The 18,639-nt window shown below is 44.4% G+C and overlaps 1 protein-coding gene across 1 annotated transcript in view; it reads left to right on the top strand.

Annotated features, from left to right (window-relative positions):
• The first annotated feature begins 3,249 nt into the window (after positions 1-3,249).
• The window catches only part of LOC147700986 (phospholipase A2 inhibitor and Ly6/PLAUR domain-containing protein-like), a 68,061-nt gene continuing 52,671 nt past the window's right edge, over positions 3,250-18,639 (top strand). The window contains exons 1-2 of the mRNA XM_086929812.1: positions 3,250-3,353; positions 7,485-7,634. Of these exons, the coding sequence (XP_086785938.1) occupies positions 3,302-3,353; positions 7,485-7,634 (202 nt within the window). The 5' untranslated portion in view covers positions 3,250-3,301. The remainder of the gene's footprint in view (positions 3,354-7,484; positions 7,635-18,639) is intronic.

Below are 18,639 nucleotides of genomic sequence, written 5' to 3'. Positions count from 1 at the left end.
AGGGCACAAACAGATAAAAATGTGCAAACAGATAAAGAGGCATAACAGATAAAGAGACACAAACAGATAAAAGGGCGCAACAGATAAAAAGACACAATAGATAAAGAGGCACAGAAGGACGAAAACAGAGAACACAGAAAGGCTGGCAGAGCGGACCAGCAGAAGAGCATGGCTCTCTCAATGGACCACCAGGGATAAGGCACAGGTAGGAACCTGTGGGGGTGCCTCGAACACCTACCTGGAGACGAGAGGCACTGGGGGAAGTGCCTTAAGGATGGATCTGCCCAAGTGGAGAGCAGTTACCCTGACCAGGAGGTCAGAGGTCTTGCTTGCCCTGTTTCTCAGTGGCCGCCATTAAACAGGGGTTGGAGGGAAGGAAAGAATCTAGGAGGCAGGAGCAGGAAAATGCAGGGGGGGAAGGACTGTGGTGGCAGCAGCAGCTGGAAGGGGTCAGAGAAAGGCATTGGCGAAACCAAAACAAATGAGAAAACAGCAACAGAAACGGCACAGACAGACAAAAGGCACAAACAGATAAAAAGGCACAGGCAAAAATGTATAAACAGATTAAGGCAAAACAACAATTGATGGACAGAATTCATAACAGAGATCTTGGTCTAAATCCATTTTTTTTTTTTGTTGCAATCCACACCACCCCAGTTCAGACATGACCATATGCAAATCAGCCTGACCCTGTGCCTCATGGGAACAGTCCAGCCCGAACTGCCAAGCCATGTCTTACCTGGACCGGAATCAAGCATCCTAGGACCGGTTTCTGGCTATCAGCCGTCTTCAATATAAATAGAAAAGAGCACCCTGCCAGAGTAAATAACTAGCGGTCCTCTAGAGGATCCAGTTCTGTTAAGCAGGGAGCAATATTAGCAGTGTATCAGAGCCAAGGACATCAATCATATGTGCTTCAGATCATACTTTTTATAGAAAATATATATTTTTATTGATTTTTATACAGTTAGTCATTTCTAAAAAACATTCAAAAAGTAAATGTTCAGTGTTCCACTCACTCCAGGGCAATTCAGGGGACTCAACAGACACTCAAGCCAGGATTCAAGCAGTAGCTACCCCTAAGAACGGCAACATTATACCATCTAACTTGCCTTCTCACTGTTGCACCCCCGTCCATGCAACCACAATTTCATCTCTTAGTTGCAGGCCATGCGAGATCTATCCCCATGAACTGTTTGAATGTGTGTGAGCTTGAATGATCCCTTGAAGGTGTGAGTGTCTGTTGAGTCCCCTGAATTGCCCTAGAGTGAGTGGAAAACTGAACATCATGAAGATGTTTCTTTCCCTATGTGACATGAAAAATTGCACTGATTGTATTTATTAATATGTGACATGAAACATTGCACTGATTGTATTTATGTTATGTTATGTTATGTTATGTTAATAACTTTTATTCGGCGCACAGCTGCCCCAGCGAAGGGGCGTCCTGGCGCCTGATCAAGTACCACAACACAACAAATCGCCGCTGAAAAGAGAGGAGATCAGTCAACAGAGGTGAACAAATGGGTTTTGATCGCACGTCTAAAGAGAGTCAGGCTGTTAAGGGCACGGATATGGACAGGAAGGGAGTTCCATAATCCAGCCGCCATGACACGAAATGAACGACCTCCCATCCTACTCAGTCTGAATCTAGGCGTGCTTGCTAGATGAAGAGATTCTGACCTGAGAGACCGCCTGGGGACATACGGGGAAATAAGACCCGTCAGGGCAGGAGGTGACGAAAATTTCAGGATCATGAATTTATTAATTCCTGAACATTTAATTTTTGAATGTTTTTTAGAAATGACTAACTGTATAAAAATCAATAAAATATATATTTTCTATAAATAGTATGATCTGAAGCACATATGATTGATGTCCTTGGCTCTGATACAGTGCTAATATTGTTCCCCCTTAACAGAATTGGATCCTCTAGAGGACCGCTAGTTATTTACTCTGGCAGGGTGCTCTTTTCTATTTATATTGTTTTGATCCCCTCCGTTCCTGCCTATATCCCTTATTGCTCTGGGGAACCCCCTTCTATTGTGTATCAGCCGTCTTCAGCCAGGATAGCTTGACTCCAGTGGTGCGGAGAACATGGGTCTCACGTCTGAGCATACCCATCCCACTCAGGGTGACAAATGCAAAACAACAATTGATGGACAGAATGCAGAACAATGTCATACATTCACCCCAGTACAGAGATCTGGGCCTAAATCCATCATTTTTTTTTTGCACTCCACACCACCCCAGCTCAGACATGGCCATATGCAAACCAGCCTTGACCCTGTGCCTCATGGGAACAGTCCAGCCCAAACTGCCAAGCCATGTCTTTCCTGGACCCGGAATCAAGCATCTTAGGACCGGTTTCTGACTATCAGCCATCTTCAGCCAGGATAGCTTGACTCAAGTTGTGCGGAGAACATGAGACTCACGTCTGAGCATACCCATCCCACTCGGGGTGACAAATGCAAAACAACAATTGATGGGCAGAATGCAGAACAATGTCATACATTCACCCCAGTACAGAGATCTGGGCCTAAATCCATCATTTTTTTGCACTCCATACCACCCCAGTTCAGACATGGCCATATGCAAATCAGCCTTGACCCTGTGCCTCATGGTAACATGGAGCCCGAGCAGATAAAGAGGCACAGCAGATAAAGAGGCAAAAACAGATAAAAAGGCACAACAGATAAAGAGGCACAGACAGTGAAAACAAAGAACACAGAAAGAGTGGTAGATTGGACCAGCAGAGGAGCATGGCTCCAGGGATGAGGTGCAAGCAGGAGCCTGCAGGTGGAAATGGGCCTCGAACACCTACCTGGATACCAGAAGGGGCTGGTGGCAGTACCTTAAGATCGGAGCTGCACAAGAGGAGAGCGGTTGCCCTGACAGGGAGGGCAGAGGTCTTGCCTCATTCAGTTCTTTATGCAAACTCTTGGATCTTCCCAAGCTGGGGCTAGCATACCCTACTATTTAATGGCAGCCTCTTTCTCCGGAGCTAATTTTGACTTTTGCTTAGCATGTGGTGTAAATTTACTGACAGTCCTCAGTGTAAGCGTCGTGATTAAAGGACAGATTTTAGAAAAACAAGAAGAGGTAGTTTCACCTGAAAGGCGGGCGAGGTGGAAGATGAGAGCAGGGTGTGACAGGGAAATCATTTCTCAATCTCATTATGCAAACTGGGGATTTCCCAGCAGATACACCAGGAAATAAATAGACTGCTCTACAGTCCTCAGTGGGAGATGAAGACCAGATCCTCAGCCGTGTCAGATCAAGCTCCAGGCTCTTCATCACCATGAAGGCACTCCTTGCAAGCCTCAGCATCCTCTTTGCTTTCATATCTCGAGGTCAGTTTCATCCCTCAGATTGTGAACCTCTGCAATGCACAGATGTGGTGTTTCATGTAGTCAGCTGTGGTTTCTTCCATGCTTTTCTTGGCGTGAGTGTCATCCTAAGATCTATTAACCAGGGGAGATTTTGCTGCAGGTCTTTCCATTGGATAAGATGTATTCTAAATTTAATTACAGGATCACTGATTGATGCACTTGGAGATTCAATTTCTTGAATATTTGACTAACACGTGTTTCATATCGACGTGAGAGGTCCTTGAGGGGAAACAGATTGTTTACAACAGTCTTCTGGAGACTTCCAGAGCTATTCAAATATTCAGGCATATGTTTGAGATTCCAGTTACTGGCAACACAAACGTGTCAGCCTACACTGCCCAGAGGCATTCTGCCATCTGGCATAAAAAGCTGAATTCTTCTAGAACATAAACACAGCATTATTTGGTCTTTTGCAGGCCAGATAGGGCCATCCAGCCAGCCACTTTCACGGCCTGCTCTCACTTTCTGGAGCCAAACTAATTTCATGACATTTTGTTTGCAGCTTCATCATCTTCAAAATTAATAACTTATATCCAAAATAGTCCCTAAAGGCATGATCCTGGTTTCTGGCGAACCTATGGTTGTTTTTCCGAATATCATCGACATAGCTATTGCTTCCTTAATATTATTATTATTTTTATAAATATTGTCTCAATGTTCTTGTTTTTCTCCTGACACCTCTGGCACTATCCTGGCAGTGCTGCAACTTTTGTTAATCAATTTTATATTGTGTCAACCCTGGTGCCCAGTTTTCAGCCCTTGGATGTGTTTGCTCACATGTATCAATTTGTATTTAAATAGCCCTGGAGAAAAACGTAGGGGCATATTTACAAGTCCCTATCACCACCACAACATCACTTTTCAGGACGTTGTAGTGTGGATAGGGACTTTGCCTTATTTACAAGGCAGCATGGCTTAACGCTGCCCTGTAAATGTAAATAAGGCCCCCTTTCACGCAATACTTAGCGCAAAAGGGGCGGACAATGGGTGATGTGGTGGGTGTTTAGCCGCAAAACCCATTGATTTTGATGCTGCACCCTATTTGCAAGAGTGACGTAAATAGGAGGTCGACCCAAAATTAAGGCCAGGGAAAACCTGGTCTTACCCTGGTTTAACATGGAGAAATATTTTACTTCTCCTCGTTTTTGCTGTTTCCATGTGTGTACTGCGGGAAACAACCTTTGCAAAGCCACCATTACATCGCACTACATTTACAACGCTGGCATTACATCGCAACATCCTTTACAACGCATGCCACTACAACACATCCATTACATTACATGTCATTACAACGCAGGCATTACATCGCATGTCATTACAACACATCGAACCCTTACACTATCCTACACTTACCCTACTGTTGCACCCCGTGGAGTGAGAATAGTAAATGTTACCCCTACACTATCCAACACTTACCCTACTGTTCCACCCCCTGGAGTTAGAATAGTAAATGTTACCCCTACACTATCCAACACTTACCCTACTGTTCCACCCCCTGGAGTTAGAATAGTAATTTTTACCCCTACACTATCCAACACTTACCTTAAATGCAATGTAATGTTATGCGTTGTAATGGTATGCTTTGTAAAGGTATAAGCTATAAATAGGGGGGTTGTACCCAGAAAGAGTTACGGGGACCTGGGTTAACAATTGAAGTATGGGAAGGGGTCCCAGTAAACATGAAAAATAATAACAAGGAAAGTATAAACAATCAAAGAGACCAATCATAGAGACACATTGTTTTATTCACAATGTGCTAGTATCATGTATATACGTCACTTTTAAACATACATTCATACTCCAAATGTACAGCTAATGAGAACAATAGGGTGTGGAGTTGACAGCAAAAAACAAAGTGTTGTCAACGTTTCGACCCTCGTTCGCAGATGTGGGTTTTGATCTTGCCGTGGGGTCTTCCTCAGGACTGGGGAGATGGGGGCACGTGACCACAAGGGTGGTGTGCAACTGGACCCGTTGGGTGGAGGGTAGATATCGACAGTAGATCGAGGTATCACTCGGAGACGCCTTGCGAATTAATGGTCAGGGGTCCGTTAAGGCATCAAAAAGGACAATAGCTCCGATAGCCGTATTTCATCGACTTTCGGCGTGGGGTAGCAGGCACTCGCGCTGTGGCATCCAGTCCGTGGCAGGACGGTATAGGGATTAATCCGAAGCCGTTCACTGCTCGCAAAGGGAATGCGAGCAGTGAACGGCTTCGGATTAATCCCTATACCGTCCTGCCACGGACTCGATGCCACAGCGCGAGTGCCTGCTACCCCACGCCGAAAGTCAACTCCACACCCTATTGTTCTCATTAGCTGTACATTTGGAGTATGATTTTTGCAAAACAATTTATAGGAACCTATTGGTCTTTTTCTGGGTACATTGATATGTAACTCCATTGAATTTGTCCTATTCGCCGATTTTACTGTCACTGCAAACCCTTTTTCCTTCACCTATTACCTACACGTATCACAAACCCCCCCCTCCTTTCCCAACCTTTGGGGCACTATAAAATAGTCACTGATCAATGTATGTTTAAAAGTGACGTATATACATGATACTAGCACATTGTGAATAAAACAATGTGTCTCTATGATTGGTCTCTTTGATTGTTTATACTTTCCTTGTTATTATTTTTCATGTTTACTGGGACCCCTTCCCATACTTCAATTGTAAAGGTATAAAGCGATGTAATGGAATGTGTTGTAAGTGTAGTTTTTAAATCATCGTTGTAGTGGTATGCGATGTAAATGTATGCGTTGTACAGGATGATGCAATGTAAAAACTGCGTTGTAAAGGTATGTGTTGTGAATCTATGCGTTGTAACGTCATACATTCATGTCCTGTGTTATGCAGCACACATGGAAACAGCAAAATGCCATTGATTGATAATGTGCAGGAAGGTGTCTCTTCCTCCACATAAATAATCATTTAAAACAAATTAAGTATTGCAACTTCTATGTGTGCTGTATTAAGCAGCACACATACAAGTTGCAAAACACAATTTAAAGATTGTTTATGTGCTGGAAGGGACCCATTCCTGCACATAAACAATCACTCCCATCAAAGCAGGCACCCTGGCACTACGGTGGCATTGGTGCTAGGCAGCTAAATTAGCACCAGTGACCCATATTGTTGTAAATATGGTGCAGCCCTGCATTTCCTAAGTGACTTAGCCTGTTGTTAGCCTTCTAGGCTCAATGACATGCTTCGCCGCTTTCCTAGTAAATCTGCCCTGTAGTGCTGTGGGCGACAATCTGTGGAGGATAGGTTAGCTTGTTTTGCTTTGTTTGCATAGATAGACAAGTTCCCATGTGGGTCCCCTGCATAAGCACCACCACCTATGAAGAGCCCCAATGAATAATGAACAAATGTCTTAGATGTTTTCTTTAGTTTGTTTTTTTGTCCTGTGAGTGCTCTTTTTTAAATTGTCATTTGAAATGCATCCGAAATACATTCGAATTTATTCCAGGCTTCTGAGAAAAGCCAGCCCCCAGTCCATCAGACGGGATATTCACACCGTCTATGCAAAGGTTGCACCTCATTTATTGGAGATGGCTAAGTAGAGCAATGAACAACTCAGCAAAGTGTCTGCATCTAAGCTTAGTTACCACAAGTTCCAGCTTTATTCGAGCAACATTTGATAATGTTTTTGAAATGTACACACTAAGCAGCAGAGGGTAAAATAAGTGTCAGAAACGTGTTGCTCCACATTTATGCAGAACAAATCCGCACAGCAAAATCCAGCTTTTTCTAGTGGCATTGACTATTTGATCCATGAGCTCGACCACTCATGCATTGGTGAATTAATCAACTCACACAATACTGTATTCATTCATCTGTTGAACCACTATATCATGTTTACTAACTCACCCATCTACACAGGCACAATACTTTCAATAAATCAGGCAGCTCTTTAGCTGATAACAAGCCAAACCTGTTGGCTTTGCCAGTGGTTGTTATACTTCTTTTCTGTTCAAGAAGCAATTTGTTATATTTAAGGGGGAAGGGGCGGGCATTTGGTACATTCCTCTGTAGTGCAATTCCCCCCTGTCTCGATATATTAATTGTTGGTGTCCTTTCTTGCAGGAGAGTCACTGATCTGCCAAGCTTGTGAGATCAGCTATACAGAAAGTTGTTCTGGAAAAAACAGCTGTTCGAAAATCCGCAATAAAATATGTCATGGCGGGACCTTCTGTGGAACCAGATGCGAGAACTCTTACCTGGAGAATTCCGAAAGTAGGTGTCACACGGCCGCGTGCCAGTGCTGTGGTAAATGGATCCATTCCCTATTATGTGTATAACAGGTGCAACACAGCTGTGTCGGGTGCTTCTTTGAAATGCAGACAGGGGTGTCAATGGGCCTGTCTGCCTAGGAAGGTGTGCGGCACGGGAGAGGCCAGTGAGAGAGAAACTGGACGCATTGGTCCTCTGTAACACAGGGAAGTTTGGTTCAGGAGACGACACCTCTTTGCTGACAGAGCTTATCTGTGGGTTTCTTCATGGCAAACTGGTAGCAACGGTCAAACCATAGATGTACAGTGAAAGAAAGAAGCTCCAACCACAGGGAGCAATGGTTAACGATTGGAAGATGCAGGTACAATCCCAACCCTCCATAGAAAATAATAGGATAAAGGACCTATCGCAATGTCTCAGTGTAAACAATGAAGGGCCTCATTTATGAGAAATGACGAATCGCTGCATGAAAGCAGCGATGCGTCACTTCTCAGTGCGCACTCCTTGCGACATACCTGATGCGCCATATTTAATGTATTACGCATCATGTCGCAAGGAGTCACAGATACGTCAGTATTTCTGACGTATCTGTATGGCGCAAAAGTGACGCATTGCTGGAGTGTGTCACAAAAGTGACACAAGTCCAGCAATGCGTCCTTTCACAGGGGGCAAGCCCTCCTGCATCAGTCTTGCGCCTGCTGTGAGGCAGGCGTAAGATTTTGACGCAAAGGCATCCAAGAAGTGACGCAGTGAAATCGCATAGATTTCACTGCGTCACTTCTATGAGGCTTTTTGCGGGGGAACGCCCCCGCCTGCATAAATTATACCTGACGCAGGTATAATGTAGCGCAGGGGTTTACAAAGTGACGCATCTACTTAGATGCGTAACTTTGTAAATAGTGCTACATTTCTCCAGTTATTTTGAGCTGGAACTCCCACTTTGCATCTCATTAGAGATGCAAAGGTGGGTATTACAGGAAAGGGCGCTAACGCCAGGATTCAAGCAGTAGCGTGACCTTGCTCATATAGCGATAAAATTATCGCCGCTTTTTGTCCGAAAACGGCTGCAAAAGTGGCGATCATTTTTTATCGCCGCCTTGTTGATATGCCCCTTGGTTTGGTCCAATATCGAACGAATTGTGAGGCTTTTTTATCTTACCCTCCCTTACAAGATCCAAAAATAGGTTTTTGAGAACTGCATTTCGATTGCCATCAAGAACCCCACTGAAACCCTCAAAGCTCGACAAGTGTAGAAAGCCAAGCTTTACCTGCTGCTTTTTTGGGCGAAGGCTATGACATCAATTAGTATGCCATGGCCTTAAACAATGTGATGGAGGTTGATAGGGTCCATAAAATTGATTGGCTTCGGGCAATCAAAAAACTATCTCTAGCCATAGACCTGAAAATGCTATGGGACAATACGCTTTCTAAACCGACCACGACAAGCGAGACCTTAAAACATATTTTTGGCAATGGGTTGCACAAAGTGAGGCCAAATCTCCCATTAGCTCTTGGCTGACAGGACAATTTTAGGTTTAAAGAGCAATAACCTCCTGGAATCATACTGGGGTGCCATAACAGTGCCAATAGATAGAAAATCATATTTAGGGTTGGCACATTGTGGTAAATATTTGATTTACCGTCCTAATTTCTATGCAGGTAAGTACTTAAACAAAAATAACTCAATCGGAAAGAAAGAGGCAGAGTCCGTGGTGTTAGAGTTCTTAGGGGTTTTATTCCTTAAAAAGGAATGGTACCAGACCGGATATCATGTTCCTGCCACCACTGGGGTGCAGGAAGGGATAGAGCAATATTTTATTGACAATACATAGCTTATATACTTAAATCACATTATAGAAACCAATACAGTAGGCGTAACAGCTGAGAGAAACAAGATAAAAACACACACGTGGTAGTGATACGTAATTAGAAGGCGTGAACTAGGCGTGACCATAGAGGTGTGTGCTAGAAATGTCATATGTAAGTGTCACAAGTGGGTGGCAACAAAGCAGAATCTTGTAATGTCAGCAGAAATCTGAGGCCTGGATGCGCGCGCAGCTGCATGACGTGTGATTGACGTGAAGCTGGAGGGTGCAGGGGACTTGACATTTACACTAGCGGAAAGAGACAGAAGTCTGGCATGTCAGATCAACTCGTGCCTCTATCATATCTGATATCTGATGTTTAGGAACCATATTATCTAGAAGGAAAAGGTCTCTGGGGCAGAAGCTATTCTATACTGACTGTGAGTGCGTGTATAAGCGTGTAAGTGTCTGCATGAGAAGCGTGGGGGCATGGGCCTACCATGGTAACAGAGGCTATGAATTACTTGCACGGAGACAGTGAGGCCGGCCCTTTGCTCTGCAGCTGGGGGGATGTTTACTTAAACTAGTAGGCAGGAAGGCATTTTCGAGGAGCGGAACAGATAATTCGAAGGTTGAATACAGTCTTGGCAGGCAGCAGGCTGAGCTAAGCGCCGTGAGCCGCGCAGGGAGTAAGGCAGAGGTCACGGGTACAGAGGCCGGCCCAGGCTGAGGCATCTCAGAGTCAGAAGGCAGAAAAGGCTTGATGGCAGAATTCAGGGCCTACTTCGCCTGGGCTGGAAAACGTGTAAAGTATACCACAAAAAGACGTTGGCATGGCATATTTAGAAACTGAATATTCAACCCGTTCATGGCGGGTCTGAAAGAGGACATGTTAACTTTGGACGCAAATGTATTTGCGTCTTCATAGCTGGCACAGGAGGGAAGTTACATGCACTTCAAGCTGGTACATGGAGACGGTGGGGTACACGTTAGGGAACATTACTTGACCATAAAATTTATATTTCCTCATTCCCTCCTTGTTCCCTACGGACCCTTCATGATATATCGATCCTCATGAATCGATCAGTCTGTTCTTGTAACATCATTTGCTCTTCTTTCTTCCTTTCACGTTTTGAGAGAAAACTGGAATGTTCAATGCACGATGTGGCGCACAGTCCACAAATCGCTGGCCCACACTGTAGGCACAGGCAGCAACTGAATACTATGACAAGGGCAATGCCCAGGAAGGATAGGATCTTCCATCCCCAAGCGGTCAACGTTGTCCAGAACCAACCGGACCAAGTCCAGGTGCCTGGATTCTGATGTATCAAACTTGCAATTTTATGAAGACGTGTAATAGCTTTATATACAGTTGGCGCGTTTTCTGGAATGAAAACACAGCAACTTGACCTGATGACCTTACAAGCTCCACCTCTATCTGCCAAGATGACGTCAATAACAAGACGATTTTGAAGGACAACAATCCGCATGGCGGACTGCTCCTCTGTTAAGTTACCTAGAGCGGAGGCAGTTTCATTCACTACTGCTTCGAGTGTTCTAGTTAATCTACGTATTAGTTTACTGTTTTGGACGGGGCCTGTGAAGAAAAAGAATCCTTTATTGAAATCTGTGTATTGCTCCCATGCCGTTTCAGTATAGTCGACAATCGGGAGATCTCTTCGGAATCTACTGTTTACTAGATTTGTATTTCTATGATAATCAGGAGGAGCTAGGAAAACAGGGGGCAGAAGGAAGGCAATGTAACAGGTACCATCCCAATCTGGAGGTAAGCGTATATATGCGGTATGGCCACAAACAAAGTAGGAATGACGAGTAGCTCTGAATGAGGACCTGCCATGATCATTGAATTCAACCACAGTAGTACATTTGCTATGACCTAAGTGTACTGAACCCTTCTTTCTGACACAAAAATCACCAGTGACTGGTAATACTGACATAGCAGGGAGAACTGGTGCGGCTTCGGATTCAATAGTAAGAATCATGAGGTTAACTGTATAATTACCTAATCCATATACTTCGTTTTCTAGATCAGTTCCTGTCCTAACGGGTTGTCCATTTTTGTCAGGGTAGCAGGCGTCGAGCAGAACTAGGTTCAGGTTTCCCCAAATCCAACCCCCCTCGAAAACAGCAATATCAGGATCTAAAGAATTAAACAATCTAATCCAGGCACCACAGGAGCCATTGTGAGTGAACGGGTACGGAAAGAGAGGCAGAACTCCCTTGTATTTCTGATAGGGAGGGAGTCGGCCACATATCCAACAGTTTGTAGCATTGTTAGTCTGATGGGAGTGATGTAACATACTAATGAATGTGTTGTTGCGCAGCGCAAGTCTGTAAGATAGTTCATGAGGCGGTAATTCACTAAAAGAATGTTCAGCAGAAACATTGTAAGCAGATTGTTCACGCTTGAAGATAGGGTAGTATATTGGCAATAGTATACCAGCAACAATAATCAAAAGACTTAGAAAAAACATAACCAATAATGTCACTATACAGTGACTGCGGAGTGATTTGCAGTATGCACGTTTCTTGAATTGTCTCTCTCTCTCTCTATCTCGATCTAGGGGATACATGTCAGAAACTATTTAACCGATTCACCTAGGGGAGGACTTAAACAATTAAACTGTCTGACTTGCTAGATCGAAGTTTTGTTCGATACTCCTCTTGGGGAGTTTTCTCTCGTTCGGGAACTTTAAAGTCACTAGGTTCGATGCAGTCCTTGGAGGGGGTGGACGAGTCGGTTTCTGGCAACAGTTCATTACATTTTTTAATATGACTCGTGTGGATCCACCCCTTTCGGCCTTCCGCCTTGATAGCGGTCCTCGTGGTAAGAAGGACGATCTTCGGCTCTTTCCAGCGGGGCTCCAGCGGGCTTTTCCTGTCGAAGTTCCGAATTAACACAGTATCCCCGGGACGGACATCATGTGGCTTTACATCAGTGTTGTCAGGGAAGGCTGCGGCAACCTGTGAACGACATGATTGGAGTGCAGACATCAAGGAGGCAAGGTAATCTGTCAGCATATTACAATCGACATCTGTTATTTTCTTAGGCATGGGCGTCCCCCACATATTCGGTGGTCTGCCAAAGACCACTTCATACGGGGATAGTCCTGATCTCGAATGGGCGACCATTCTCATATAGAACAATGCAACTGGCAGGGCGACTATCCAGTCGACCCCTTTCTCTTACAGATTTTAGCAAGACGTGTTTTCAGTGTCTGGTTATGCCTTTCTACAAGGCCAGCGGCTTCGGGATGTCGGACACAATGGAATCTCCACTGATATCCTAGCAGAAGGGAAACTTGTTTCATGAGCTCGGATGAGAATGGCTGTCCGTTATCTGAGTACACGACACGAGGCAAGCCGTACCGTGGGAAAAATTCTCGAACCAGCTGCCTGGCAGTGGTCGGGGCAGTGTAATCTGAGACTGGATATGCTTCGGTCCAATGGGAAAGTGCACAAACAACTACGAGGACATACTTGAATCCTCGACAACGGTCCATCTGGATATAATCCATCTGGAGGACTTCAAAAGGGTGATCGGGAGGATGAAATCCACCTTGCTCTACAGGGACGCTTTTACCTGGATTGAACTGACAACAGATCATGCAAGTACGCACTTTCTGTTTTGCTGCTGCTCGTAAGTGTTTGTTGTACCAGAGATTCTGTAAACTGTCTAACATCGCTTTTTCTCCTAGATGTGCTGGACTATGTGCTGTATTTATCATAACTTGAACCATTGAGTCGGGGAGAAACCATGTACATTTTCCCTTCGTGATCCATCCTTGATCTGTCTGAATCCCTCCTAGTTCAGTCCATTTCTTGATTTCATCTGGAGTGGCATGTGTCTGAATATCGATTACATCTAGGGTGGGATCCCTAACTGACATACACTGTGTCGGTACTATTGTCTTTGTCACATCAGTTGTCTGGGTGTGAGTCAATGCTGTATGTTTTGCTGTCTGGTCTGCCAGGTCGTTACCCTGGGAAACAGAATCCGTAACTTTAGTATGTGCTTTACACTTCATGACAGATATGCCCGAGGGCAGATGTATTGCTTCTAAAAGTGCTTGAATGAGGGACCGTGTTGGATCTTGGCACCATGAGAGGTCAAAAAACCTCGTTCTTGCCATAACACTCCGAAGTCGTGAACGACTCCGAACGCATAACGGGAATCAGTGTATATGTTAACATTTCTGTTCTTGGCTAGTATACAAGCTCGGGTCAGAGCGATGAGCTCTGCTGCTTGAGCAGACAGTGTGTCAATACGATGTGTTTCTTTGACTTCAGTTTCAGTGGTCACTGCATACGCGGCCACTAATTCTCCTGTACTTGTTCTCATGCATGAACCATCCACGTAAAGTGTCAGGTCTGGATTTGTCAGTGGAACATCTGTTAAGTCTCGTCGAGGCTTTGTTACTGCATTAATGATCTCTATACAATCATGCGGGGCTGGATCTGTCATACTCGAAGGTAACAATGTTGCGAGGTTTAGAATGCTACAGTGTCTGATTTCTATGTGTGGCTGGAATAGCGTCAATTCATAACCTGTCAGTCGTGCTATGGTCAAGTGTTGAGTCTGTGTTCTGTTTAAAAGAACCTCTACAGAATGTGGAACTTGTACTGTTAATGGATGTCCTAAAACAATTGAGTCGCTCTGTCTGATTGCTAAGGCTGTCGCTGCAACTGACTTTAAGCACGCAGGGAGTGCCTAGGCTACTGAATCCAATGTACTTGAAAAATAAGCGCAAGGCTTATGTGAACCTGCTTGGTCTTGAGTGAGGACAGACAACGCTGTACCATCACGTTCTGTAACAAAAAGTGTAAAAGGTTTGCTGTAACATGGTGTCGCTAGAACTGGTGCTTGGCATAAAGCTTTCTTTAATTCTTCAAAAGCCTGTGTATGTTCCTGAGTCCAAGGAAGGGCAGTCGAAGTCGCTGCCTCCTGTGTTGTTAACTGAATGAGTGGTTTAGCTAGAAATGCATACTGAGGAATCCATTGTCTGCAGTACGAGGTGAGGCCTATAAAGGCCCGCACTTCCTTTTGTGTCTGGGGTTGTGGCATATTTACAATTAACTGAATGCGATCAGGAGTGAGCTGTCTCCCCACTTTGGACAGCAAGTGACCCAAGTACACAACTTGCTGAACACAGAATTGTAGCTTCGAAGGAGACACCTTGTGTCCCTTGTCGGCCAGAAAATGTAAAACTGTCAGTGATGCTTGCTCACATTTGGGTTCACTTCGTGCGGTGATCAGCAGATCATCGACGTACTGTAGTAAGGCAGTGTTAACTGGCATTATGATACAATCAAGTTGTCTTTTCAGTGCTTGGCTATAGATGCTGGGGCTTTCTGTGAATCCTTGAGGTGCGCGTGAAAATTTGAAACTTCGTCCATTTAAACTGAATCCGAAGAGATATTGGCTCTCTGGATCAATAGGTACACTGAAGAAGGCGTTCTTGAGGTCAATTACAGTAAAGAACGTTGCTTCTGAATCAATAGCAGTCAATAAGGATGAGATGTCGGGAACCACAGGGTACTGTGGAACAATGCATTTATTCAGTTCTCGCAAATCAATCACCAGCCGATATACTGGCGGTGCATTGGGATCAGTACGTTTAAGAATCGGAATGATGGGGGAATTACAGATATTGGAGTCGGTCTCTACGACCACTCCTTGGGCAATGAGCTCTTCAATGATTTCCAGTAAAGCCACTACAGCATTGGGTGGTAACTTGTATTGTCTGATTCGGGGTAAAACAACACCTGGTTTGAGTGTAACACGGTATGGTGTAATGTGCATATAACCTACATCAGTTGGGCCTTGTGCCCACAAGTGGTCCGGTACATTTTTCAATCTGACATCAAACTCTCGTAATACATAATGACCCTTAAAATCTCGCAAGAAAAGTCTAACTCCTTCCGGAGAACAACATATCACGGCTCCTAAGGCCTTCAGTGTCTTTATTCCTAACAAGTTTTCTGGACATGATTTCGTGAGTAACAGGTCTGTAACACGTAATAATGGACCCACAGCCAGGGGGACGGGTTTCGATACCTCATTTACAATAGGTTGTCCTGAAAAACCAAGGGAAACATTCTGTGAGCCTGAGAGGGGTGCCCCTGGGACTTCATCATGGCTGATTGTTGTGCGACTTGCCCCTGTGTCAATTAAAAACTTTCTGTCTTTTCCCAATACTTGACTGTGTACATAAGGACCCTCTTGATCTACAGGAATCTCAATAAGAGGCAAGCCACCCTCCCTCTCTAGGCTGTTTCATGTGTATCGCGGATAATCGGGGTAATCAGATTGGGCATACTGGTACTTCTGTTGTGAAACTTGCTGAGTCGCGGCAATGGGCTGTGGCTGTGACTGTGACTGTGGTACCGCTACGGTCTGTCCTGTATGTGGTGGAGCATGCATAGGCTGTATATTCTGTGAAGTCTGTTGCTGGACCTGGTCTTGTCTAGGCGGACGCAGTCTTTCTTTAGTTTTACCTGTTGATATATTGTGTTTCAGGACTGGACATTCATGTACGTAGTGACCTGGCTGCTTACAATAGTTGCATGTCCCTTTAACGGGAGCTGCTGAATTCTGGGTCTGGGTCGTACCTTTTCTCTGGCCGTCAGCTGGAACCGACTGGGCCACTAACATTTTCATTTTCGTGTCTTTCATGCGTCTCTGTTCATGATCCTGTTCTTCTCTAATTCTGTTCTGGTGATACTGTAACATTTGTAACATCTGGGATGGCGTATTTGCTTGCCATGTACTTTCAACTTTGTATACACGGTTCTTAACTAAGGGCAGGGAATTCTCGACTAATTTCGTTACAAAAAGATGTGGGTATGACTCGCTACCTGGTTTCAGGCCACTATTAATAATGAAACATTTCTCGAATCTTGAATAGAAGTCACGAGTATCTTCATCGTGTTTCTGTTTACAGGCTGAGATTGCATCCCAGTCTTCCTTTTTAGTTGTCAATAATCTTGGCAAGACTTGTACTATTAGACCTGGTAATGTTTTAGCTTTATCTCCAAGGCCTAGCCCTGGAGTACAAGTTTTTTCTTCGTCTTCTATTTCGGTCCATATGATCTTTTTATCTCCCACCTCCCATTCTCTTTCCTTGAGTTTCTCGTAGATGCCGGTGGGCAAAAGAACCTTTAACAATTTCATAATATCAGTATATGTGTAATCTCCCATGAGTAACATGTCTTTAAGTTCTCGGTGAAAACCTGCGGGGTCTTTATCATGACTGGGTACTAGTTTCTTCATTTCTAATAGTTCTAACTTGGTCAGAGGTGTGTATACATACACACGTTTCAGGGTATTATCGGTGCCCATAACTGGATGTACTTCTCGTAAGGGATTCTGCCTGTCAAAATGCTCCATATGAAACATTTTTCTTTCTGGGGGCGGAGCGGAAACATATTGTGGGCCTAAGAAAGTGCTATATCTGTGCCGTTGTTCTAGAATTATTTGAATTAACTTGGTACTTAGGCCTCTCCATCTATCCATAAGTAGTGCTTCTAATGTATCAGGTAAGGGACCTGGGTCCGAATGTTGATTTCTGTATAACGTGAGGAGGTGTTGAATCATGTATATACCTGCTAATTTCTGCTCGTCTGGGGAAAGGTTCAGAAATGTCTGTGCTACTGTGTCATCATTGTATATATTAGGATTGTCAGCCCAAAGTACTGCTGACCGGGCTAGTTCTTGTTCATCCATAGAATTTAGTACGTGGTACCCCATTCGTTCTTGAAGCATTTTATCGGCAACCTGAAACAGATGTTCAGGAGAATTCGGTTTTGATATGCCAGAGAGAAAAACTCTCTTGCTTTCTGGACGAATGCCTTTCCTAAGGTAAGTTCCCTTACCTACATACGCTATCGTATCTGTAGTCTTTTCTGGTTCTTCAGGTCCTTCCTCCTCCTCGGAGGAGGCATTTTCTTTTTCTTTTTCGTGTACTTCTATTACTGCTTTTCTTATTTTCTTGTACATGCTAGCTATGCAATTCACTTTATCATGTTTTCCTTCGGCTATATTTTGACCCCACTTGTTTAGTGCTTCCATTTCTTCCTGGTCTGTCCCAGGCCTGTCTCGGTCTCTTATTAAGCAATTTATGAAAAAACGTAATATATATGCTTGGGTGTCAACTTTCTGGTGTGCCAGGGCCTCCTTAATACTTTCAGGATTTTCCCCAGTCTGGACAAAATGATATATTTCATCTAAGTGATCAGTCATCCCTGGGAATAACACTAGATAATCTGTAGCTTGTCGCAAGCGTAGTGATGCTATCAACATCCTATCTTCTTTACCGGGTACTGGATCGTATCTGCAAACTGGAAGGGGTTCTTTGAGTATGTCGAGACGGGGTGATTGGAGCGTAGGTTGCTTCAGTATGTCTCTAAAGTTTAATCTGTGTGCTGTTGGCGGGGTCTGGAGACCCCGCGTCGCACCTCCTGAGGCTGAGGCTTGAGCATTATCTCTCTGTGGAGTCTGTATCTGTACCTGAACTTGTCTCTTAATAGGATCAGGCAAAAGCGGATTTGGTATATTAACCTTAGGTGTGGGAAGTGGTGGAGGTGGAGGAACAGCCTGTCGGGCGGGTGAACTTTGTTGCGGTAATGGCGGGATGCGGTCTTGAGGCGGGTTGCCACCTCCGTCACCGTCAACAGGTGGCACGCGGGCAGGTGGATTGGTGTAAGCGGGAGCTACATCATCTAAATAGGAAGCGAGAAATATATCTTTAGTAGTCCTGTGTTTTACTTTAGTTGGAACCAATGGTGGCGGCAGATCTTTCGGTATTTCTGAAGTGGCTTTAGGCGAACCCTCGGCCACTAAGTACATGCCATTTACAAGATTGTTTCGTGCGCGGTCTACTTGTTCTGCTTTTACTCGGATCCCTTCATTAACTAACTCGTTTTCTCGGACTCTATCCGACTCTTCTCTATGTCTGTCTTCTCTTCGGAGTTCTTTTTCGGCACGTTTATGTGACTCTTTACGCCACAATTCTATGGCATCTTTCTGGGATTGTCTAGCTTTCTTTCTCCATAGAGCTTCTTCTACTTTCAGGATGCACTCGGCATCCCATGTTCCTGTAACGGGCCACCTGTGTCTTTCTTCTAGGTGCTTAGTATAATCGGCCCATAAATCTAGATACAGTATGGCGTCTATGCCATGT

Source organism: Lissotriton vulgaris, chromosome 7 (assembly GCF_964263255.1).
Source record: "Lissotriton vulgaris chromosome 7, aLisVul1.2, whole genome shotgun sequence".
NCBI classification, from domain to species: Eukaryota; Metazoa; Chordata; class Amphibia; order Caudata; family Salamandridae; genus Lissotriton; species Lissotriton vulgaris.
This window is presented reverse-complemented; position numbering and strand designations above follow the sequence as displayed.